At 51.2% G+C, this 19,522-nt stretch overlaps 1 protein-coding gene across 1 annotated transcript in view; it reads left to right on the top strand.

Annotated features, from left to right (window-relative positions):
* Positions 1-1,630: 1,630 nt before the first annotated feature.
* The window catches only part of DUOX1 (dual oxidase 1), a 32,793-nt gene continuing 14,901 nt past the window's right edge, over positions 1,631-19,522 (top strand). Inside the window, exons 1-21 of the mRNA XM_042988971.1 lie at positions 1,631-1,674; positions 1,940-2,048; positions 3,922-4,005; positions 4,181-4,345; positions 5,633-5,820; positions 6,001-6,202; positions 6,333-6,499; positions 6,892-6,952; positions 7,072-7,168; positions 8,028-8,118; positions 9,083-9,185; positions 9,439-9,611; positions 12,556-12,731; positions 12,922-13,040; positions 13,651-13,788; positions 14,433-14,546; positions 15,276-15,475; positions 16,104-16,289; positions 18,374-18,599; positions 18,861-18,954; positions 19,224-19,399. Of these exons, the coding sequence (XP_042844905.1) occupies positions 1,991-2,048; positions 3,922-4,005; positions 4,181-4,345; positions 5,633-5,820; positions 6,001-6,202; positions 6,333-6,499; positions 6,892-6,952; positions 7,072-7,168; positions 8,028-8,118; positions 9,083-9,185; positions 9,439-9,611; positions 12,556-12,731; positions 12,922-13,040; positions 13,651-13,788; positions 14,433-14,546; positions 15,276-15,475; positions 16,104-16,289; positions 18,374-18,599; positions 18,861-18,954; positions 19,224-19,399 (2,818 nt within the window). The 5' untranslated portion in view covers positions 1,631-1,674; positions 1,940-1,990. The remainder of the gene's footprint in view (positions 1,675-1,939; positions 2,049-3,921; positions 4,006-4,180; positions 4,346-5,632; positions 5,821-6,000; positions 6,203-6,332; positions 6,500-6,891; positions 6,953-7,071; positions 7,169-8,027; positions 8,119-9,082; positions 9,186-9,438; positions 9,612-12,555; positions 12,732-12,921; positions 13,041-13,650; positions 13,789-14,432; positions 14,547-15,275; positions 15,476-16,103; positions 16,290-18,373; positions 18,600-18,860; positions 18,955-19,223; positions 19,400-19,522) is intronic.

Raw genomic sequence — 19,522 nt, 5'->3', positions numbered from 1 at the left:
CGTCGCGGACCTCGCGGCGAGCCAGGAGCGAGCCAGTCCTCACTCTGGGGTCGAGGGACGCCGCGGCCACAGGTCAGACCGAGGAGGGTTTCTCAGGCCCGCGGGCCCATACGCTCGGGAGGGAGGGAGAGCCACCGGCGTGGCTGCAGCGGAGTGTGCCCCAGCTCCGCTACGCTTTTGGAGGGAAGGGGAATTCTAGCCCTGGCCCCCCTGCGCCTGCGTTATTAGCCTGAGGCTGAAAGGGAACCCGTTCGGGCCTATCCTCACACACCCCACCCCAAGTTTTTGATTCTCAGAGAACCTTGAATGTTGGGTGGCCTAATTTGCTTGGGCCTAGGGGATCTCTCTGGAACTCTCCCCGGCACCAGCACATTACGCCAGGGAGGGAGCTTTGGGCTTTTAGAGTCCAGGCTTCCCCTTCAGCCCTCCCTTGGGACCAGATTGGAATCCCTATGGCCTTGGCTCCTATTTCCCCCACCCCAGGGTCCCCATTCTAGGATTTCAGACTGGAAAAGTAGCCATGTGGGTTAAGAACAAGGTAGGCCTGTGTTTTCTCCCTGGTTCTGCCACTGCCTGGGGCTTCACTGCTCTGTCATAAGGTTATGCCTTCCACTCAAGGTTGTTAGGAAGTTACTGAACCAATATTGCTATATAAATCACGGGCTACCCACCCACAAGGAGTGATTGTTAAGCATGCCCACATTCCTCTTCAGGTTATCCCCACAGCCTGGCCTGAAAGCTCACTGCATGCTTTTATGGGTTGAGTGGTACATTGGTGTCTGGGGCCCCGGATCCTAAAGACAAGACAAAGTGGTAGGGGTGAAGGGGCAGGGCATCCTAGATCAGGGAAGGACCACTGTGGCCACTCCAACATCCTTACGGCTTCAACCATTCAGGGCCCTGCTCTTCACAAACTCTCAAAGACCACCATCTGGGAAGTCTCAGATGGAGTGGGTGGAATGCTGAGCTTTTGAGTTATGACAGGGCCTAGGGTTTTTCATTTGTTTCATGGGTGTTGGCAAGTTGGGATGAGATCACCCTCCAGGGCTCCTCCTATTTGACTAGACAACATGTTCAGGAGTCCTGAGAGTTTAGTCTGAGATAAGGCTTTCTCTGAACTCTCACTTTCTTCCATTAGATAGTTCCCCAGCCCCAACCCACCCCCAGTGTCTATATGCTGCCTTAGAAGGTCTGCACTCACCTTAGGCACTCCCTGTGCCACTCAGGAGTCCCAGTCTGAATCTCCTGCTGCCTCCATTTCCCTATTGTCCCTGGGTGATTGAGTTGTTAGCCTGGAGAGAGGGAGAGAGAGAGGACAGCTGGCACCAAACACAGGAGCACCTGGTGCTGCATTCTTTGAGTCTGCCTAGAAGAGCCAAGCTCCAGCCCACCCTCTCTCTATATCACATTTACATAACACCTGTCGCTTTTCTTGCTTTGAATTCAACCTCAATCTCATGTCTGATTCTGGCAACCATGCTAGGAGGTAGACAGTTCAGGCATGTTTATTCCCATAGCTGGAAGAGGAAACCAAGGTCCAGACCAGAGAAGTGACCTGCGTAAAACCACACTGTAGCAGCAGCTCAGTGTCCTGGCCCTCAAGCAAGGCTCTGTCCAAGGAACACACACACTGGGAAGCTGGGCCAAAACAAGGTTTTCAGTTAATCTTAGAAGGTAAGTCCAAAGAGGCAGAGATTTCTGTCTGCTTTGTTCATCACTTAATTTCCAGTTCCTAGATCTAAATGCCTAAAAAATAGTGGATGCGTGTCAAGTGTTTGTTGAATGAATGAAAGACTCTTGGGGGCGAGTGAGTCTCTTGCTCTTTGTTCCCCACTGTGGTGTTGGCCCAGCTCACACTTAGATTCACAGAGGCCTGCAGGGGCCCTGGCCTGACTCTCCTGAATTTCTGGGACCCATTCTCCCTGTTCTCTTTTCCTAGGGTCTCCATTTTAGGGTGTCCTAACACCTAAGCGCTATTATCACTTTCGTCATGGGCCTCTGCCTGGCTCTGGCATGGACACTCCTGATTGGGTCATGGACATCCGTGGGTGAGTATAGATTGGAGGAGAAGTGTAGCTAGGAACAGAGGAACCCTGCTGTGTCAGCATTTCCTATTTCATTCCTTACAGTCTGGAGGCCCTTTCTCTCTCCTCTCTCTTCTCTCTTTCTTCATAAAGTAAGGACCCCTGATCCCAAATGGGAAAAGACTGATTAGGCACATAAGACAATAAAGGATTTTGTGGTCAGATTGGACCCAAAGCTGAAGGAAAGTCACCAGTGTTTTAAAACAATATGAAAACAACAACAAACAACTATTGCCTCTGTGTGGTCCATTAGATTTCATCTTGTTACCATCAGTTTTGGACAGTCTCTTGCTAGACTCTGAGGCCATTTTGTGAAGTCTGGGTCTCTGAGAAGGGAAGCGGGCTGAAGGTGCTACCAGTTAAGTTAAAAAGAGCAAGCCCCTTATCAGCCCTATCAGGTGTGGCAGGATAAGAAAAGGGACAAGAAAAGGAAGCACAGAAAATCTGTGGAATGATCTACTCTGACTGGAGGTGGTAGACCCCTGCAGCTTCTCCCATGAAGGAGCTGCTCACATTCCCATTCCTTCCTGGCCTCTCTTTGCCTTGACCTTGGATTTTCCTTTTCTACCCAGCTATTGCCACTTATTCCCAGGAGGCATTCTCCTTTACACCCTTCCCCCAAAGACCCTCTTCTTGTTCTGCTACCAGTTCATCTTATTTTAGAGATCATGTGTATGTGGCTCCCCTAGTTCCTGCCCCAAGTCCTGGATTCTTACTTGGATTCTTTGCTCAAACATCAGGGTCTGAGTCATTTTGCCTCTCTGACCTCCTGGTGACTGAGTGTGCATGCGTGGGCATGCACATGCACACAGGAGTGTGAGGCACAGCTCTGAGATCTTATCCTTGGTGTGAGTGGAAGGACAGTCAGAGGAATGGGTCCCTTGATGGCTGATGAGGGTCCTTTTCTTCTGTTTCTCTTTCTCTTTGTTCTCTTTCTCTGTTCTGTTCTCTGAAGTGAGCAGAGAGGGAAACTTAGCCCTGTAGCCTCCTAGTTTGGGGAAAGGAATCTGGTTATCTGATCCACTGACCAGAAGGACCTCTAGGTCCACCTCTAATTCTAGATCCTTCCCTCTGTCCCCACTGTTTGAACTCTTCCCTCAAGAACTGAGTGCCCTGTCCCAGATCCTAGTTTTTGGAAAGTACAATAGGGTCAATAAGAGGAATTATATGAGGAACATGTTGCCTCAGAAGAGGCAAGGTTATCCCATGACCAGGCAGTTCCTGATCCCACCCAGAAACTGGGAAAGAGACCAGAGTAGCAACAGGTCCCAGAGCCACAGCCCCAGGCAGGGCCCGCACCCTTGCCCTGGGCTCTGCTCAGCAGGAGAGGGCCAAGCCCCTCTCCACATTGCCCCTACCCAGGGCTTGGTCATAGAATGACTTCTCCTTCCCTGGATGGAAGAGTGGTTGGCTTTTAGGGTGTGACTGGCTCTTGCTCCATATGATATCTTAGGGCTGGGAATGGTTTCTGTCCTGCAGTGTCCCTCTGGGAGCTGAGGTGTGAGAGCAGTAGAAAGCTCCTGCATCCCCTTCCACATTGCCACTGTTCTCCAGCTTCATCTTGCTCTCTGAGGTTGTCAGCACACACTGCCCCCCACTATACTGCCTTAGGTGATCCCTGCCATGTTTCCCCCACGGGGCAGCTTAAAGACTGAACTTGAGTTTGGATAGCACTCTGTCCTGGGTTCTTTCCTCTGCACCCTACCTTCTACACTGTGCTGGGGGTCCAACTTCTGCTGCTCCCCTTGCCAGCCTCCCAAGACCCATGTCCTGCATGTCTGCCTGTCCTCCCATGCACAGACTTACCCAGCTGCCCCTTCCCTCTGTTCTCACACAGGAGCCCAGAACCCCATTTCCTGGGAGGTGCAGCGATTTGATGGGTGGTACAACAACCTCATGGAGCACAGATGGGGCAGCAAAGGTAGGTGAGGGCCAAGTGGAGACAGCCCTAGGGTCAGGGTGGTACTAAGGGGCAAGGGATGGCAGGTACCAGCAAAGGCTCATGGGTTCCCTGTGGTATGGAGGGAATCCTGGGAGAGAGGAGGTAAGCAAGCCCCAGTGAGGATTTATCCTTGTCTCTACCTCTCCTACTGCAGGCTCTCGGCTGCAGCGCCTAGTCCCAGCCAGCTATGCAGATGGTGTGTACCAGCCCTTGAGAGAACCCCACCTGCCCAACCCCAGAGACCTTAGCAACACTGCCATGAGGGGCCCTGCAGGACAGGCCTCCCTGCGAAACCGAACAGTGCTGGGAGTCTTCTTTGGTGAGGGCCTCAACTTCTGGGGAGGGAGGCCAGTAGGGTCAGCTGGACACGTCTATGTCTGAGCGGGGAGTCAGGGAGTGAGAGAGAGAAGTGATGGAGGGTCTCAGAGATGGGGGTGAGAGATGGAGGGGGGAGGTGACGTTATGTGAAACTGAATTTGGCCTTTGGTGGGTTTTGAGTCAAAAGACACAACCAAGCCAAGAATAGGAAAGGGAAGAGTTTTACTTGGAAAAAGTAAAGGAGAACATAGGGGTTATTTCCCAAAGCAATGTCTTCCCAAACAACAAAACTGGGAAGTTTTAAGCTAAAGGTACATACAGATTCACAAAGGCACTTGTACAGTGGGGAATTCAGCCTAGAATTTAGGCAAAAGTCATCTCAGGGAGACAGAGTTCAGGTCTTAATTGATGAAAAACAAAAGGGCCGCAAAGGTTGACATCAGTTCTCTGCCTTTAATTGTTCTGGTATCTGAGTGCTCCAAGGGGTTTAAATCCTGCAAAGATAAGTCAAGAATATGCTTTGGGCAAGTAGTTGTAAATCACAAGATGTCTAGGGCCTAAAATGATTTTTCTTAAGTGGAGAAAGCTATGTCTTGTATTTCTTTTTCTGGGGAAGAAAAACTATAGGGAGAAAGTCTGGTTGGTGGAGGTATAAATTTGCCCCACGTTGAGCTGTTGTTGGGAGTACAGATGGAGGCAGGAGCACGAAAATAATCTGGTAGGGACTCGTGGTGGGACCCTATTCTCACTCTTTGCCCCTGTGGCTCCTAGGACAGTGTCAGGGCAGTCTCAGTCTTTTGCCTTTGGCCAAAGGTCTGGGGGGGGGGGTGGATGTCAAAATGGGGCGCTAGGATGGGTGGCCTGACCCGTGTCTGTGGGTTGTTGGTACCCAGCAGGAATGCCTGGCTCCTGCTAGCCCTCCAGGGGGTGGGAAGGGGGGGACTGCATTTGATTCCCCGTATCTAGCCTCACAGTGAGACTGGCAGGCCCTCTGGGCAGGCTGCTCCCAGCTGCATGTTGCAGCAGGTGTTCCCAGCCCAATTGCCTAGGCACACTCACCGGGCACCTCCCAGTTACCAAGGAGAAGACCAAACTGGCAATGAAAACAGTCTGGACCAAGGTGTAACAAAGGATTGGGAAGGGTGGAGGAGGTCAAGACTTGGACTTGCCCCCAAAATTTGAGGAGTCTTTTGATGCTTCAAGGGGAGTAGGGGAGGGCTGGATACCTGATACAGAAACGAGAGTGCCAGGCCCTCAGCTGGCCCTAGCACGCCCCCATTGTGGACAGGCTACCACGTGCTGTCCGACCTGGTGAGCGTGGAGACACCTGGCTGCCCAGCCGAGTTCCTCAACATCCACATCCCGCCCGGGGACCCGGTGTTCGACCCCGACCAGCGCGGGGACGTGGTCCTACCCTTCCAGAGGAGCCGCTGGGACCCCGAGACCGGACAGAGCCCCAGTAACCCCCGGGACCTGGTGAGACGAGGCAGGCGGGGTCGCGGGGGCGGGGCCTGGCAGGGCCGGGCCGGGAGAGGCTCCGCCCCCCCACCCCACCCCCCACCCCACCGACGCTGGGCTGGCCCTGGCGCCCCCTTACCCGTCTCAGCTACTCCGCCCGCGGCTCACCCTGGGCTCACCCTCCCGGTGCCCCCGCAGACCAACGAGGTGACGGGCTGGCTGGACGGCAGCGCCATCTATGGCTCCTCGCACTCCTGGAGCGACGCGCTGCGGAGCTTCTCCGGGGGGCAGCTGGCGTCGGGGCCCGACCCCGCCTTCCCCCGCAACGCGCAAAGCCCCCTGCTCATGTGGACGCCGCCCGACCCCGCCACCGGACAGCGCGGGCCCCGGGGGCTGTATGGTGAGGCCGCGGGGTGGGCTGCGGCGGCCGGGGCGCGCGGCGGGGCGGGCTGGGGGGCGCCGAGGTTGCGCTCCCCGTGGTCACACCGCCGCGCGTCTCTTCCCCTGCGGCCCCACGGCGTCGCGTGCAGCCTTCGGGGCGGAGCGAGGGAACCGCGACCCCTTCCTGCAGGCGCTGGGCCTGCTGTGGTTCCGCTACCACAACGTGTGGGCGCAGCGGCTGGCCCGCGAGCACCCGCGGTGGGGGGACGAGGAGCTGTTTCAGCACGCGCGCAAGAGGGTCATCGCCACCTACCAGGTCAGTCCGCACCCCCTCCCCGCCCCGCCCCTGCCTGCTGCGCAGGGCCCTCCATCCTCCGACGGGCAGCCCCCGGAAACGCCCTTTTGCAGGAGGACGCTGCTCCCCAGAACTGGGGCTAGCGTCTCGTCTCGGAGTGGACGTGGAGACGATGAGGAGGCAAAGCGCTGTGATCCTCGAGCCTTTGCTGTCGTTCTTATGTAGCCGCCCTCCTCTGCCATCCCAGGTTCCTTGTGGGGGCCGGGCCTCCGCACCTGTCCTGTTTGAGTTGCCTCCCTCGTGACTGCCCCTGCCTGACCCTCATCTCCCACCGAAGCCTTCCTTGGGCTCGGATCCCTCCCAGGGCGGCTGCTCCAGCGCTTGCCTCCCTTTTGCCTTCTCTTGTCCCTCAGAACATCGCTCTGTATGAGTGGCTGCCCAGCTTCCTGCAGACAACACCCCCGAAGTATGCAGGTGAACGGATGGGGAGGAAGAATGGGAGAGCCGGCAGGAGTTTTTTCGAGGGGGACAGGAGCCATGGGGAGGGAGGCTGGGTGGTTTAAGGGTTAAATTTTAGTATCCTCTTTCCCCAGGATACAGCCCTTTCCTGGACCCCAACATCTCCCCAGAGTTCCTGGCGGCCTCTGAGCAGTTCTTCTCCACCATGGTGCCTCCTGGCGTCTACATGAGGTGAGGGCCCAGCATAAATGTCTGTGTTGGAAGGGGTGGTGGTGTCATTTCAGAAAAATCTGCTCTCAGGAGCCCTCAGGACAGGATTATCAGTCTGAAGGGTGCTCATTTCCCCAAGGGAACAGTGAATTTGGAGAGGGAAGATGAACAATCGTTTAAAAACACGTCATTGTGGTTTTTAAGCACTTTATCCGTTTTCCTACAGCTGGTGTGTATATTAACCTCCCCAATTAAACACGGGCTAATTGAGGTTCAGAGGGTGAGTCACAAAGCCTGCTGGTCTAAACCTTAGGTCTTGACACCACATTGGGGGCATTTTTAGCTATAAGCACAGGACCTGAGTTGTGCAAGCCTTTTGAGGGAATTATAAAAAAATTTGTGAGAGCTGAAGAAAAACTTTGATTCCAAAATAATAAAAAGGAAACTTTAAACTAAATATATATATATATATATATTTAATGTATATGGAACAAAGCATGGCAGTTTATTTTTTACAGTTGATTATAATTTAAATAATTCATAGGTTACATTTTCCTACTCTGGAACAATTTTTGGACATGTGTGACAATAGCCATGTTTACATATTACATGATAATATGTAAACTCTTTCTTTGGGAATTGGGAGAGAAAGGTACTCTAAATAGAGCCCCATGCTGTTTAGTAATATATATATAGACAGAGAGGGATGGAGAAAGGAAGAGATGGGGGAAAGGGGAGGCATGCACATGCTTTGGGTACATTTCTGGGGTTTTACAATGACCTGGGCCCCTGGCTGTATATAGCCTTGGAGACCAGAGCTGATGCCTGACTTTAGGACCCCATAGCCTCAGTCATCACTCTCCTGCTCCTTGCATTTCAGAAATGCCAGTTGTCATTTCCAAGAGGTCATCAATAGGAACTCAAGCATCTCCAGAGCTCTTCGGGTCTGCAACAGCTACTGGAGCCGAGAGGTCAGGACTGGGGGCACATATGTGGGTGGGTGTATGTGTGTAGTGTGTATAGGGTGTGTGTGTGGGTGTGTGGGTGTATTTGTGTCTGAGGGTATGTGGTGAAAGTGGACAGTAGAGCCACAGCAGTCAGCTGTACATGGTCAAAAGTCAGTCCTCCACCCCCACCTCAGGGCTGTGTGAGGGACAGTGAGGCCTGTGCAGGTGTGGCTCTACATTCATTGCTTCCCCATAGGTTTTTCTTCTGTCTTGACAGCTCTGGTCCCTTGTAGGCCATGGAGTACCCCAGCCATCCCACCCTCCAAGGAAATGTCCCAATTAGACACACCCAGGGCATGTTGAGAGGAGAGCAAAGAGGAGGAAGGGTTCTGAGAGATATCAGGGATAATCTGTCCATCCAAACCAGGCCTGAGTGGGTGAAGATCATTGATGAATAATTTAAAGCAAAATCTGATATTCTGTGTAGAGTGTTCATAAGAGGAGAAAAGAGGTAAGAGGAAAAGAGAGAAGAGAAAAGCACAGAATTCAGAATCATGGAGCTGAGTTGAAAGAGACCTGTGTCCTCCTAATTGCTTTTATTGTATTGTATTGTATCCCTAATGCTCTTTTTATTAAGGGAAGGACACTGAGTTCAGAGAGGTCCTGTGACTTGCCCACAGCTACTCACTAACAAGAGCAAGGACCAAGACGTAGATGTTCTAGTGCCTTTGTCAACCATACTGTCAAGTCTCCTAAAATAGAAGTAAAGTTTTAGATCCTTTGCATTTGTGGAGGCCTGTCTTCCAGCAGCATGAGCTTTGGATGGGGACGTCACTCACCTTGAGTGGGGAATCAACCTATGGAGGGGGAATGGCCTGCTGGTTTTAGAGCAAATGTCAGCACTCACTGGGCCCAGGACTTGGACTATGGGGTGGAGAGAGCCTTGGTGCTCAACCTTCAGCCCCATATTCTCTCCTCGTTCCCAAAGCATCCAAACCTACAAAAAGCTGAAGATGTGGATGCACTGCTGCTGGGCATGGCCTCCCAGATCGCTGAGCAAGAGGACCATGTGGTGGTTGAGGATGTGCTAGGTGAGCCTGAGGCTGTCCCTGAAGGTGGTACACCCCTGGCCCCTGGGTGGGGATTCTGCTGGAGCTCCAGAGCCAGGCTGGGAGGAGTGCCTGGGGCTGGGATCCTGCACTCTTTCACTGCTGAGAGACCTGTTGACCATCGTTCCCTCTGTGTGATTCTGGTCCCCTTGGGGCTGGTTGGAGCCTGAGTCCTGGGCTAGTGGAGCTGTGGTGGCCCTGAGCTCTCTCAGACTCTCTGGTATTTCATCCCCAGATTTCTGGCCCGGGTCTCTGAAGTTTTCCCGCACAGACTACCTGGCCAGCTGTCTGCAGAGGGGCCGTGATCTGGGCCTGCCCTCTTATACAAAGGCCAGGACAGCACTGGGTCTGCCTCCCATTACCAGATGGCAGGACATCAACCCTGCACTCTCCCAGACCAACCACGCTGTAAGGAGGGGTGGGGACCCAGGGGACAGGGTGGGAGGGCCAGGGCACATTGGCCCAAGACACAGAAAGCAGGCAATGAGACACCAACACTAGAGACAAGTCTCTGATGAGAGGGACAGGACTCACTGAGGTGGCTTTTCCCAGTTTCATAACCAGAATAGAGGTTACCAAACCAGCAGGATTTGGCATGCGATTTTGTGAGTGTTCAGATCTAGCAAATGATTGTTGAGTATCTACTGCATGCCAGGCACTTAATAGGCATTATCTCATTCACTCTTCCCAACAACCATCTGAGCAGGTGTAGAAGGTCCTCAATCCAGGAACAAGCTGTATTTTTATATGCACTGATACTCAAGCTGCCTCGGGGAGTCAATTGTCACACCCTCAGCTATCACCTGGACAAGTGGCATTGCCTGCCAGCCAACAGACCAGTTTGGGTTCCCTTACCATCTTGGCACAGTGATGTTTCCATAATTTCATACTTATTTTATTGTTTTTGTCCTTACTTTTTTACAAGATTATTGGAAAGTGGACAATTAAAAAGCTGATGAAGAAGCAATATGCACATGGGGCTTGTAAACTTTATAAAATCAATGTAAGGATAGGAATCACCAGGCATACCAAAAGTAACAAACCTTAAACTTTAACGGGGCCTCATTAGAATTAAGCTGATCATGTGTTTATGTGGGGCAAAAAGAATTAAAGGTCAGGTAGAAAATGCTCAAAAAAAGAAAAAAAAAAGGGAAAATGAAAATGCTGCTCATATAATGTTGAAGTCTGTCTCCAAAAGGCAACATACAGGCAGGAATTTGCTTTTTAAAAACTTTCTTAGCTCTAAACAACAGAAACCTTTTCAAACACAATTCTACCATTCCAACTTTTGCACTGATTTTGACCCTCCACTTTCATACCTTTTTTTTTTTTACATAATTTATTTTTTAAATTTATATCCAAGTTAGTTAGCACATGGTGCAACAATGATTTCAGGAGTAGATTCCTTAATGCCTCTTACCCATTTAGCCCATACCCCCTCCCACAACCCCTCCAGTAATCTTCTGTTTGTTCTCCATATTTAAAAGTCTCCTATGTTTTGTCCCCCTCCCTGTTTTTGTATTATTTTTGCTTCCCTTCCGTTATGTTCATCTGTTTTGTATCTAAATTCCTCATATGAGTGAAGTCATAGGATAATTTGTCTTTCTCTGACTAATTTTGCTTAGCATAAGATCCTATAGTTTCATCCAAGTAGTTGCAAATGGCAAGATTTCATTCTTTTTGATTGCCGAATAATACTCCACTGTATATATATACCACATTTTCTTTATCCATTCATCCATTGATGGACATTTGGGCTCTGTCCATACTTTGTTGTCAATAGCGCTGCTATAAACATCGGAGTGAGTGTGCCCCTTCAAAACAGCACACCTGTATCCCTTGGATAGATACCTAGTAGTGCAATTGCTGGGTGGTAGGGTAGTTTATTTTTAATTTTTTGAGGAACCTCCATACTGTTTTCCAGGGTGGCTGTACCAGCTTGCATTCCCATCAGCAGTGCAAAAGAGATCCTCTTTCTCTGCATCCTTACCAACATCTGTTGTTGCCTGAGTTGTTAATGTTAGCCATTCTGACAGGTGTAAGGTGGTATTTTGTTGTGATTTTGATTTGTATTTCTCTGATGATGAGTGATGTTGAGCATTTTTTCATGTGTCAGTTGGCCATCTGGATGTCTTCTTTGGAAAAGTATCTATTCGTGTCTTCTGCCCATTTCTTCACTGGATGATTTGTTTTTTTGGGTATTGAGTTTGATAAGATCTTTATAGATTTTGGATACTAACCCTTTACCTGATATGCCATTTGCAAATATCTTCTCCCATTCCATCATTTGTCTTTTAATTTTGCTGATTGTTTCCTTCACTGTGGAGAAAGCTTTTATTTTGATGAGGCCCAAATAGTTCATTTTTGCTTTTGTTTCCCTTCTGGAGACGTGTTGAGTAAATTGCCATGGCCAAGGTCAAAGAGGGTTTAGCCTACTTTCTCCCTGAGGATTTTGATGACTTCCTGTCTTACATTTAGGTCTTTCATCCATTTTGAGTTTATTTTTGTGTATGGTGTAAGAAAGTGGTCCAGGTCCAGTCTTCTGCATGTCGCTGTCCAGTTTTCCCAACACCATCTGCTGAAGAGACTGTCTTTATTCCATGGGATATTCTTTCCTGCTTTGTCAAAGATTAGTTGGCCATACGTTTGTGGGTCCATTTCTGGGTTCTCTATTCTTTTTTTCTCCCCCTGGGTTCTCTATTCTTTTTTAAAAATTTTTAATGTTTTTATTTATTTTTTTAAGATAGAGACAGAGTGCAAGTGGAGGAGGGGCAGAGAGAAAACTGTGACATCATGACCTGAGCTGAGGTCAGACATCTAACCAACTGAACCACCCAGGTGCCCCCTGGGTTCTGTATTCTATTCCACTGATCTGAGTGTTTGTTTTTGTGTCAGTACCATACTGTCTTGATGATTACAGCTTTGTAATACATCTTGAAGTCTGGAATTGTGATGCCTCCAGCTTTGGTTTTCTTTTTCAAGATTGCTTAGGCTATTTGGGGTCTTTTCTGGTTCCATACAAATTTGAGGATTGTTTGTTATAGCTCTGTGAAGAATGCTGGTGTTATTTTGATAGGGATTGCAACTTTTATACCTTTTTAAGAGCAAGCTACATAGGGAACTGGCTGCCTGTTTTATTCCAACTTTATAAAATAGGCAGCTGAATCTGTGAGTTCCCATAAATGAGTTAACTTATGTAAAGCACTCAGAGCAGTGCCTGGGGCATAATAAGTGAGTGAATGTCACTGTCATTTATTATTATCATCCTTGAGGCTGATACCTGGGAACTACCTCTTTGCCCCAGGGTGGGTGCCAGGTCTTTGCACTCACTCCTGTCCTTTCTTGGCCTCAGGTGCTGGAGGCCACAGCTGCCCTGTATAACCAGGACCTGTCCCGACTGGAGCTGCTCCCTGGGGGGCTTCTGGAGAGCCATGGGGACCCTGGGCCTCTCTTCAGCGCCATCGTCCTCAACCAGTTTGTGCGGTTGCGGGATGGTGACCGCTACTGGTTTGAGAACACTAGGAATGGGTAAGGCCTTCCTGGACCCTTCCTCCAACCCCCCATTGGCCCGGGCCCCAGGCCCTCAGTGTGTAAAGTAAGCAACCCCATGGGCCCTGGATTCTCAACTGACCCCACTGAGTCCTCAGCCCCTCTAGGCCTCTTTCCTCAGGCCTCTCCCTCTACCACGGCAGTAGCTCCTCACCTCTCCCACCCCCAGGCTGTTCTCTGAGGAAGAGATTGCGGAGATCAGAAACACTTCCCTGCGGGATGTTCTAGTGGCTGTCACCAACACGAGCCCCAGTGCCCTGCAGCCCAATGTCTTCTTCTGGCATGCAGGTGAGAGACCAGGAGGTGATTGGAGGGATTTGGGGTCTGGTGCCTCATCTCTCCACAGCTGTGGGCCTGGTTCAGATGTGGCTGAGCAGTAGACCCCAAGGAGGCAGTGAGCAATGTTTCTGCCCTTGGGAACTTTGGCTCTGGGCAAAAACATGGCCACATGTGGCTGTGTAGGTCCCCTTCTGCACAACCCCAGGAGGTACCCAAGTGAGTGCAAGACTGAGACTCAGAGAGACCTAGAGAGGAGACTTCCATCTGGCTGGGCTGAGCCTGGGGTGGGTGTGACATCAGAAGGGCCCAGTGCCATGAGGATATCCTAATCCCACAGCAGTGACAAGTGAACTCTGTGTGTGTGTGTATGTGTGTGTATACATATGTGTACGTGTGAGAGACAGAGGCTGAGGTGCATTTTTGACCCCATTTGTTACCCAAGTAGGCAAACACCACATTCCTGGTATAATGACAGGGGTAAGCAGCTCCCAGCCCTCTGAGACTCAAAATTCCCCCACCCTACCCTTTCTGTCACCCTAACTCCTCAGTAATTCTGTGCCAGAGCCTCTGGCCCAGCACTAACCCCCCCCCAATACTCTAGCTTCCTCTGTCTCCCCAGGAGACCCCTGCCCACAGCCAAGACAGCTCAGCACTGAGGGCCTGCCAGCCTGTGTTCCCTCCATCATGCGGGACTATTTTGAAGGCAGTGGATTTGGCTTTGGGGTCACCATTGGAGCTCTCTGCTGCTTCCCTCTGGGTAAAAGTGATGGGAAGGGTGGGGTTGGGGGAAATTTGTAAGTTGAGAGGTGGGAGTGGGGTGGTTTCATCTACAACAGATCATGCAGAGTACTATTCCTCTGGGCACATGAGGACAACATCACAACAGGAAGGAACATGAGAAGTATCTGACCCACAGATAAGTCAGCTCCAGGAAAAATTGCCTTCCTGTTCTCCTGGGGTCCCTTCAGGGCCCAGATTGGTTAGGAGCCACAATTTACAGTTATTTCTAGGAGCTTGGGCCTGGGAAATTGTCAGAGGCAACCCCTGCATGAGAACCAGTTGAGAACTAGCTGGGGCAAAGGCTTGACAGGTAGTCTTTGGCATGGCTGTGTGTGGGTCCACTGGCAGAGTGGCAGAGTGGGTCCAGGTTTTGGCACAAGGACTCTGGACCTAGTCTCTGCCTGGGAAGGGACCTGCGCAGTGGAAGCAGGGGAAGCTGTGCAGGCATCTTAAGTGATACCCAAAGCTCCCTCCCCACCCACCCCTCATCAATTCAATTTGAGACAATTGAATGGGCTGACCTAGGAGGTGGGGAAAGCAGGGGGTCTTGCCAAGGAAAGGGCAGTTGTTCTCCCAGACCCCCACCTTCCTTTGAGCATCCTACTGCTTCTGCCCTCTCAGTGAGCCTGCTCAGTGCCTGGATTGTTGCCCGGCTCCGGAGGAGAAATTTCAAGAGGCTCCAGGGCCAGGACCGCCAGAGCGTCATGTCTGAGAAGCTCGTGGGGGGCATGGAAGGTAGGCCTGGAGCTGGCCAGGGTGGTGGTGGAGAAGATATGATTCAGGGCTGCAGTCCCCTCCCCCACCTCAGCAGCCTAAGGAAAAGGCCTCCCTTTTCTAGGCCTCTAAGCAAGCCAGGCCAGGTGGGAAGAGCCATGGAGGCATTAGGTGGACATTGGACCTGGAGTCCTCCACCCTCCATAGATTCTCCTAATGGTCCCAAATAAAGGAGATGTAATAGACTCATGGGAAGAAGTCACATTCATACATTTCATAGGCATACTATGATTCTCTAGAGTCCTGGGGAAGTGATGCTTTGTGGCATCTTACACTGGAATTTCAGGCAATAGAGAAGTAATTAATGAAGATCTAGAATCACGTTGAGGATTGGAATCTTGGTCCACAACTTTGAGCTTTTGGGTCTTAGGCAGATTTTTTAATCTCTCTAAACTTATTTTTTGTTATGTGTAAAACAGAACCAATAATAGCACTTACCTCACAGATATATGAAGATTAAATTAACTAGTTCACGCAAAGCACTTGGTACAGCATTGCACACATAGTAAACACATAGGAAATGGTACTTATTATTCTTTACATATGCTAGAGGTACAAGGGGTTGTTGGGAGGGGCTGACTCTCAGTACCTAAGAAGGAGCAAGGAGCTGTGGAGGCCTGGACCTAACTCCAGCCCTAAGCTGGCCTCCTTCCTCCTGGCCCCAGCTGACCCAGCCCTGTCTCTCCCCAGCTTTGGAATGGCAGGGCCACAAGGAGCCCTGCCGGCCTGTGCTGGTGCACCTGCAGCCTGGGCAGATCTGTGTGGTGGATGGCAGGCTCTCTGTGCTCCGCACCATCCAGCTGCGCCCTTCCCAGCAAGTCAACCTCATCGTGTCCAACAACCGAGGACGCCGCACCCTGCTGCTTAAGATCCCCAAGGAATATGACCTGGTATGGCCCAGCTGGTCCCTGGTTCCTTGTCCACATCCAGGGAGGCAGCCAGGGGAGGGGAAGGAGCACAGAATCAGGCTGGGTTTCTAGTCCCTGGCTGTAGTACCTGATAGAGAGATAAACTTGAACACATTCATCCTGCTCTGGGCCTGCTGGATGACATGATCTCCACAGTCCCTTCTTCTTGCACAGTCTTCCCCCTCCCTTTCTAAGGGTACCCCAATAGGTCTTAGCTGGGAGTCCTTAGAAGAATCCAGGCCCTCTTCCTTGTTGCCTGGTTTTTAGGATCTAGTGACTTGTTAGAAATTTTGGAGGGGAACTCAGTCACAGGCTGATTTTCAGCTCTGACTGTCTGTCCTCTGTCCCCTCCATCATCTGTCCCCCTGCCTTCCCCTCTCTTCAGGGCTGAATAGAGAAGGAAGAGTGGCTTCAGACATGCATCTTTGAATGCTAGCTTTGTGCCTATAAGCAAGCCATGGAGCCCACGGAGCATATGGAGTCTAGGAGATAACAGTATATCTCTTTTCTGAGGCCACTCTTTCCAGTGGCCCCTGACAGAGCTTATGTACAGGTCCTGGCCTCAAAAGGCCCTGACAAATGCTTGCTCCGCCTGTTGCTGCTTCCGTAGGTGCTGCTGTTTAATGTGGAGGAAGAGCGGCAGGTGCTGGTGGAAAACCTTCGGGGGGCCCTGAAGGAGAGCGGGCTGAGGTTCCAGGAGTGGGAACTGCGGGAGCAGGAGCTCATGAGGGCAGCTGTGACACGAGAACAAAGGAGCCACCTCCTGGAGACCTTTTTCAGGCACCTTTTCTCCCAGGTGTGTATATAGGGTCAGATCTCGCCTTGCATGTCTGCCTGTAGTTCCCTTACCTGCCCAGGCCATGGGGTGATTCCAGGGAAAGTCAGGAGCCCTGACACTAACAATCAGTTCTACTGCGTTTTTGGCCCAATCACCTAGCCTTTCTGTAAGGAGAGGCTCCCGTGTCCACCCGTGCCATTCTAGGGAGGCCATGTCAGGAGCTTTTCTGCATGTGTCACTCAGCTCTCTCCTCAGGGCTATCCAAATTTTCTGCCCTTACTTGACTCATCCTGACCAAAAGGCTGCAGAAATCTAGGGCTAGACAGGCAGTGTGGGGACACTGAAAGCCCTTGGTCCCCCCTCTTTGGAAGAGTGCAGCTGCCAGAGGCCACCATAGGGCGCGAGTGCTTCCCTTGCAGATTTCCAAGAACTACTGAGAGGCTGTGGGGAAACAAGTCAGGAAGAGAAATGCAAAGACTTGGCATCCGTATCGGGCACAGAAATAAAGCAGCCTGGGTGGAGAATGGTGGAGAGAGAAGCTTGGTAGAGATAAGATAAATAGAGCTTATAGAGCATGCCCATCCCCCTCCCACTAAAGGAGTTTGTCATCCCTCTGGGAAGATGGGACATGCCCAGAAAGGAAGGTTAAGTGGTAAAGAATCCTGGATACAAAACTGATCCAGGAGATAAGCAGTCTAGGAGGTCAGAAAAGGTATAAAGTCTTCAGGCCAGTGGAGGGTCATGGTTCAGTTCAAATTTGGTGAGGACTTAAAAAGAGGCGGAAAATTTTGGGCTCAGAGGAAAGGAGCAAGAAGGACTGTGCAGAGGTGCCCAGAAAAATGGCAAAAAAATTAATATTTGAGGAGAAGGAGCAGGGTTGGCTGGCTGGGGAGAGGATTCATGAGGGAAATGAGCATTTAATGGTCGTTTACTATGTGCCAGGCACATGACGTTTGTCATTTACCCCTCAAACTAGTTGAACTTGAGTATGCACTAGAATGGAAGAACCTCCAGGTGGAGTGATACATTGCCAGGGCCCAGGCAGGACCTGGGCACCTCCACTCAGGTCAGGACCCATCAGGGCCACAGGACCTCCTATGTGGGGGGTGACAGAGAGTGCTACTGTGTCCTGGGGGCAGCTGCCACCCCTTTCTACCTGCACAGTGTTCTCAGGTTTCAAAACACTTTCCATACAATGGCTGGTGTTGATTCTCACAATAGCCCTGTGAGATAAGTAGGAAAATGAATGCCAGACAAGTGAAGAGACTTGCCTGAGGTCACACAGTAAGTGGGTGGTAGAGCTGGGACAGGAACCCAGGTCTTTTGTCACCAGCCCCAGGCTCTTTTCACTAAAGCTCGTTGTTTGAAGCAACAAGGTTTGCCTCATGAAACCATAGCCAGGCTTGGGCCAGGGGACCCCAGTTGATGTCAGGAAAAATAGGTGCTGTGGCCCGTGGCCTGCTTACTACCCTCACCGTCTCTTCTGATGCTGGGGCAGCCCCTGGGTGGGCTGCAGGTAGCCCGTGGTGGGAATTCTCCTTTCCCAAGCCCAGCTTTTTCTCAACTTAGCTGAGGCTTTTTCTCAGTGAAAACTCAGTGTAAGCTAGGACTGACAATGGGTCAGTTGACTCTGAGGATATGATGATGTCTCAGGAATTCTAAAGGGAGGACTATGACCTGGCCTGGAAGGGGCTAGGAAAGGGAAAGCTGCCAGCAAACAAGGTCACTCCTCTCTCTTAGGCTGCTCCATTTTCTCTGTGTGTTTACTTCCCTCTGTCTGTGTCTCTGAGCACTTGGAAGAACAGGGTGGTCTACAACTTCCAAGTTTTCCTGTGCTCAGGTCAAGACAGACCTGAGACATCTCAGTCCCAATCCTAGATTGTCTGCTTGGATCAAGTTGCATCCCTGGTCTAGTCAGCTAACATAGAGAGTCAGGGTTCCATAGGACAAATGGCCCCAGGAACCACCTGCAAGGCATGGGGTAGTGCTGAGGGGACAGGGTGCTGGGCAGATGCCTGGAAAAGGTGGCTCCTATAAGCCTCAACTACAAATCAAGGAAGTCTTGTCTCCTTCTCTCTCCCTCTGCTACTGCCTGAGTGCAGGTGCTGGACATCGACCAGGCAGATGCAGGGACCCTGCCCCTGGATTCCTCACAGAAGGTACAGGAGGCCCTGACTTGTGAGCTGAGCAGAGCTGAATTTGCCGAGTCCCTGGGCCTCAAGCCCCAGGACATGTTTGTAGAGTCCATGTTCTCTCTTGCTGATAAAGATGGCAATGGCTACCTGTCCTTCCGGGAGTTTCTGGACATCCTGGTGGTCTTCATGAAAGGTAAAGGAAAAGGGAGTGATTGTCCAGGTAGGAGAAGATGGAAGGGGCTGGAAACTGAGGCTGGAAGGTAGCTTACCTGTTAGAGATGGGGAAGTGCTGGGACCAGGTCTCCAGCCATGGCAGACATCTGGGTAGATGTCAGGAAGCAGAATAACACCTTGTTGTGCCCAGCAGTGGGTCACACTCATGTGAGTCCCCTTCTGGGATGCCTGGGGCTTAGGCAGGTAGGTTGGGGCTCTCACAGGGTCCTCCTTCTCCCAGGCTCTCCTGAGGAGAAGTCTCGTCTTATGTTCCGCATGTATGACTTTGATGGGAATGGTCTCATTTCCAAGGACGAGTTCATCAGGATGCTGAGGTTGGTCATGTGGGATAGCCAGAAGACTGCTGGGGGAAAAAGTGGGATATAAAGGTGGGAGCCAAAGGGTCAAGAACAGGGGCCTCCTCCCCCTCTTCCTCCTCCTCCGTAGAGCCAAAGACTGTTATAACTAGGAAGGGTCTTGGAATGTGGTCAGTTGGGGCCCTTCCATGTGGGCTCTGAAGGCCTGGTGGGTTGACCATTGGGCCCTCATGTCTAGGCCTTAGGCCTCTTTTCAGGCCCTGATGGCTTCCCTCCCCCAACCCCAGGTCCTTCATCGAGATCTCCAACAACTGCCTGTCCAAGGCCCAGCTGACTGAGGTGGTGGAGTCCATGTTCCGGGAGTCGGGCTTCCAGGATAAGGAGGAGCTGACGTGGGAGGATTTCCACTTCATGCTGAGGGACCATGATAGCGAGCTCCGTTTCACGCAGCTCTGCGTCAAAGGTGGGGCGGCCTGCCTTAGGGCTGACCTATCCATTAGACACAGCAGGCACAGTGCCCAGGGCCCACATACTTTTAGGAGCCCACAGAAATGTTTTAATTTCTTTTAAAATCAGAAGAATGAAT

The sequence above is a fragment of the Panthera tigris genome, chromosome B3 (genome assembly GCF_018350195.1).
Source record: "Panthera tigris isolate Pti1 chromosome B3, P.tigris_Pti1_mat1.1, whole genome shotgun sequence".
NCBI classification, from domain to species: domain Eukaryota; kingdom Metazoa; phylum Chordata; class Mammalia; order Carnivora; family Felidae; genus Panthera; species Panthera tigris.
Note: the sequence above shows the minus strand (reverse complement) of the source record. Positions and strands in the feature narration are given on the sequence as shown.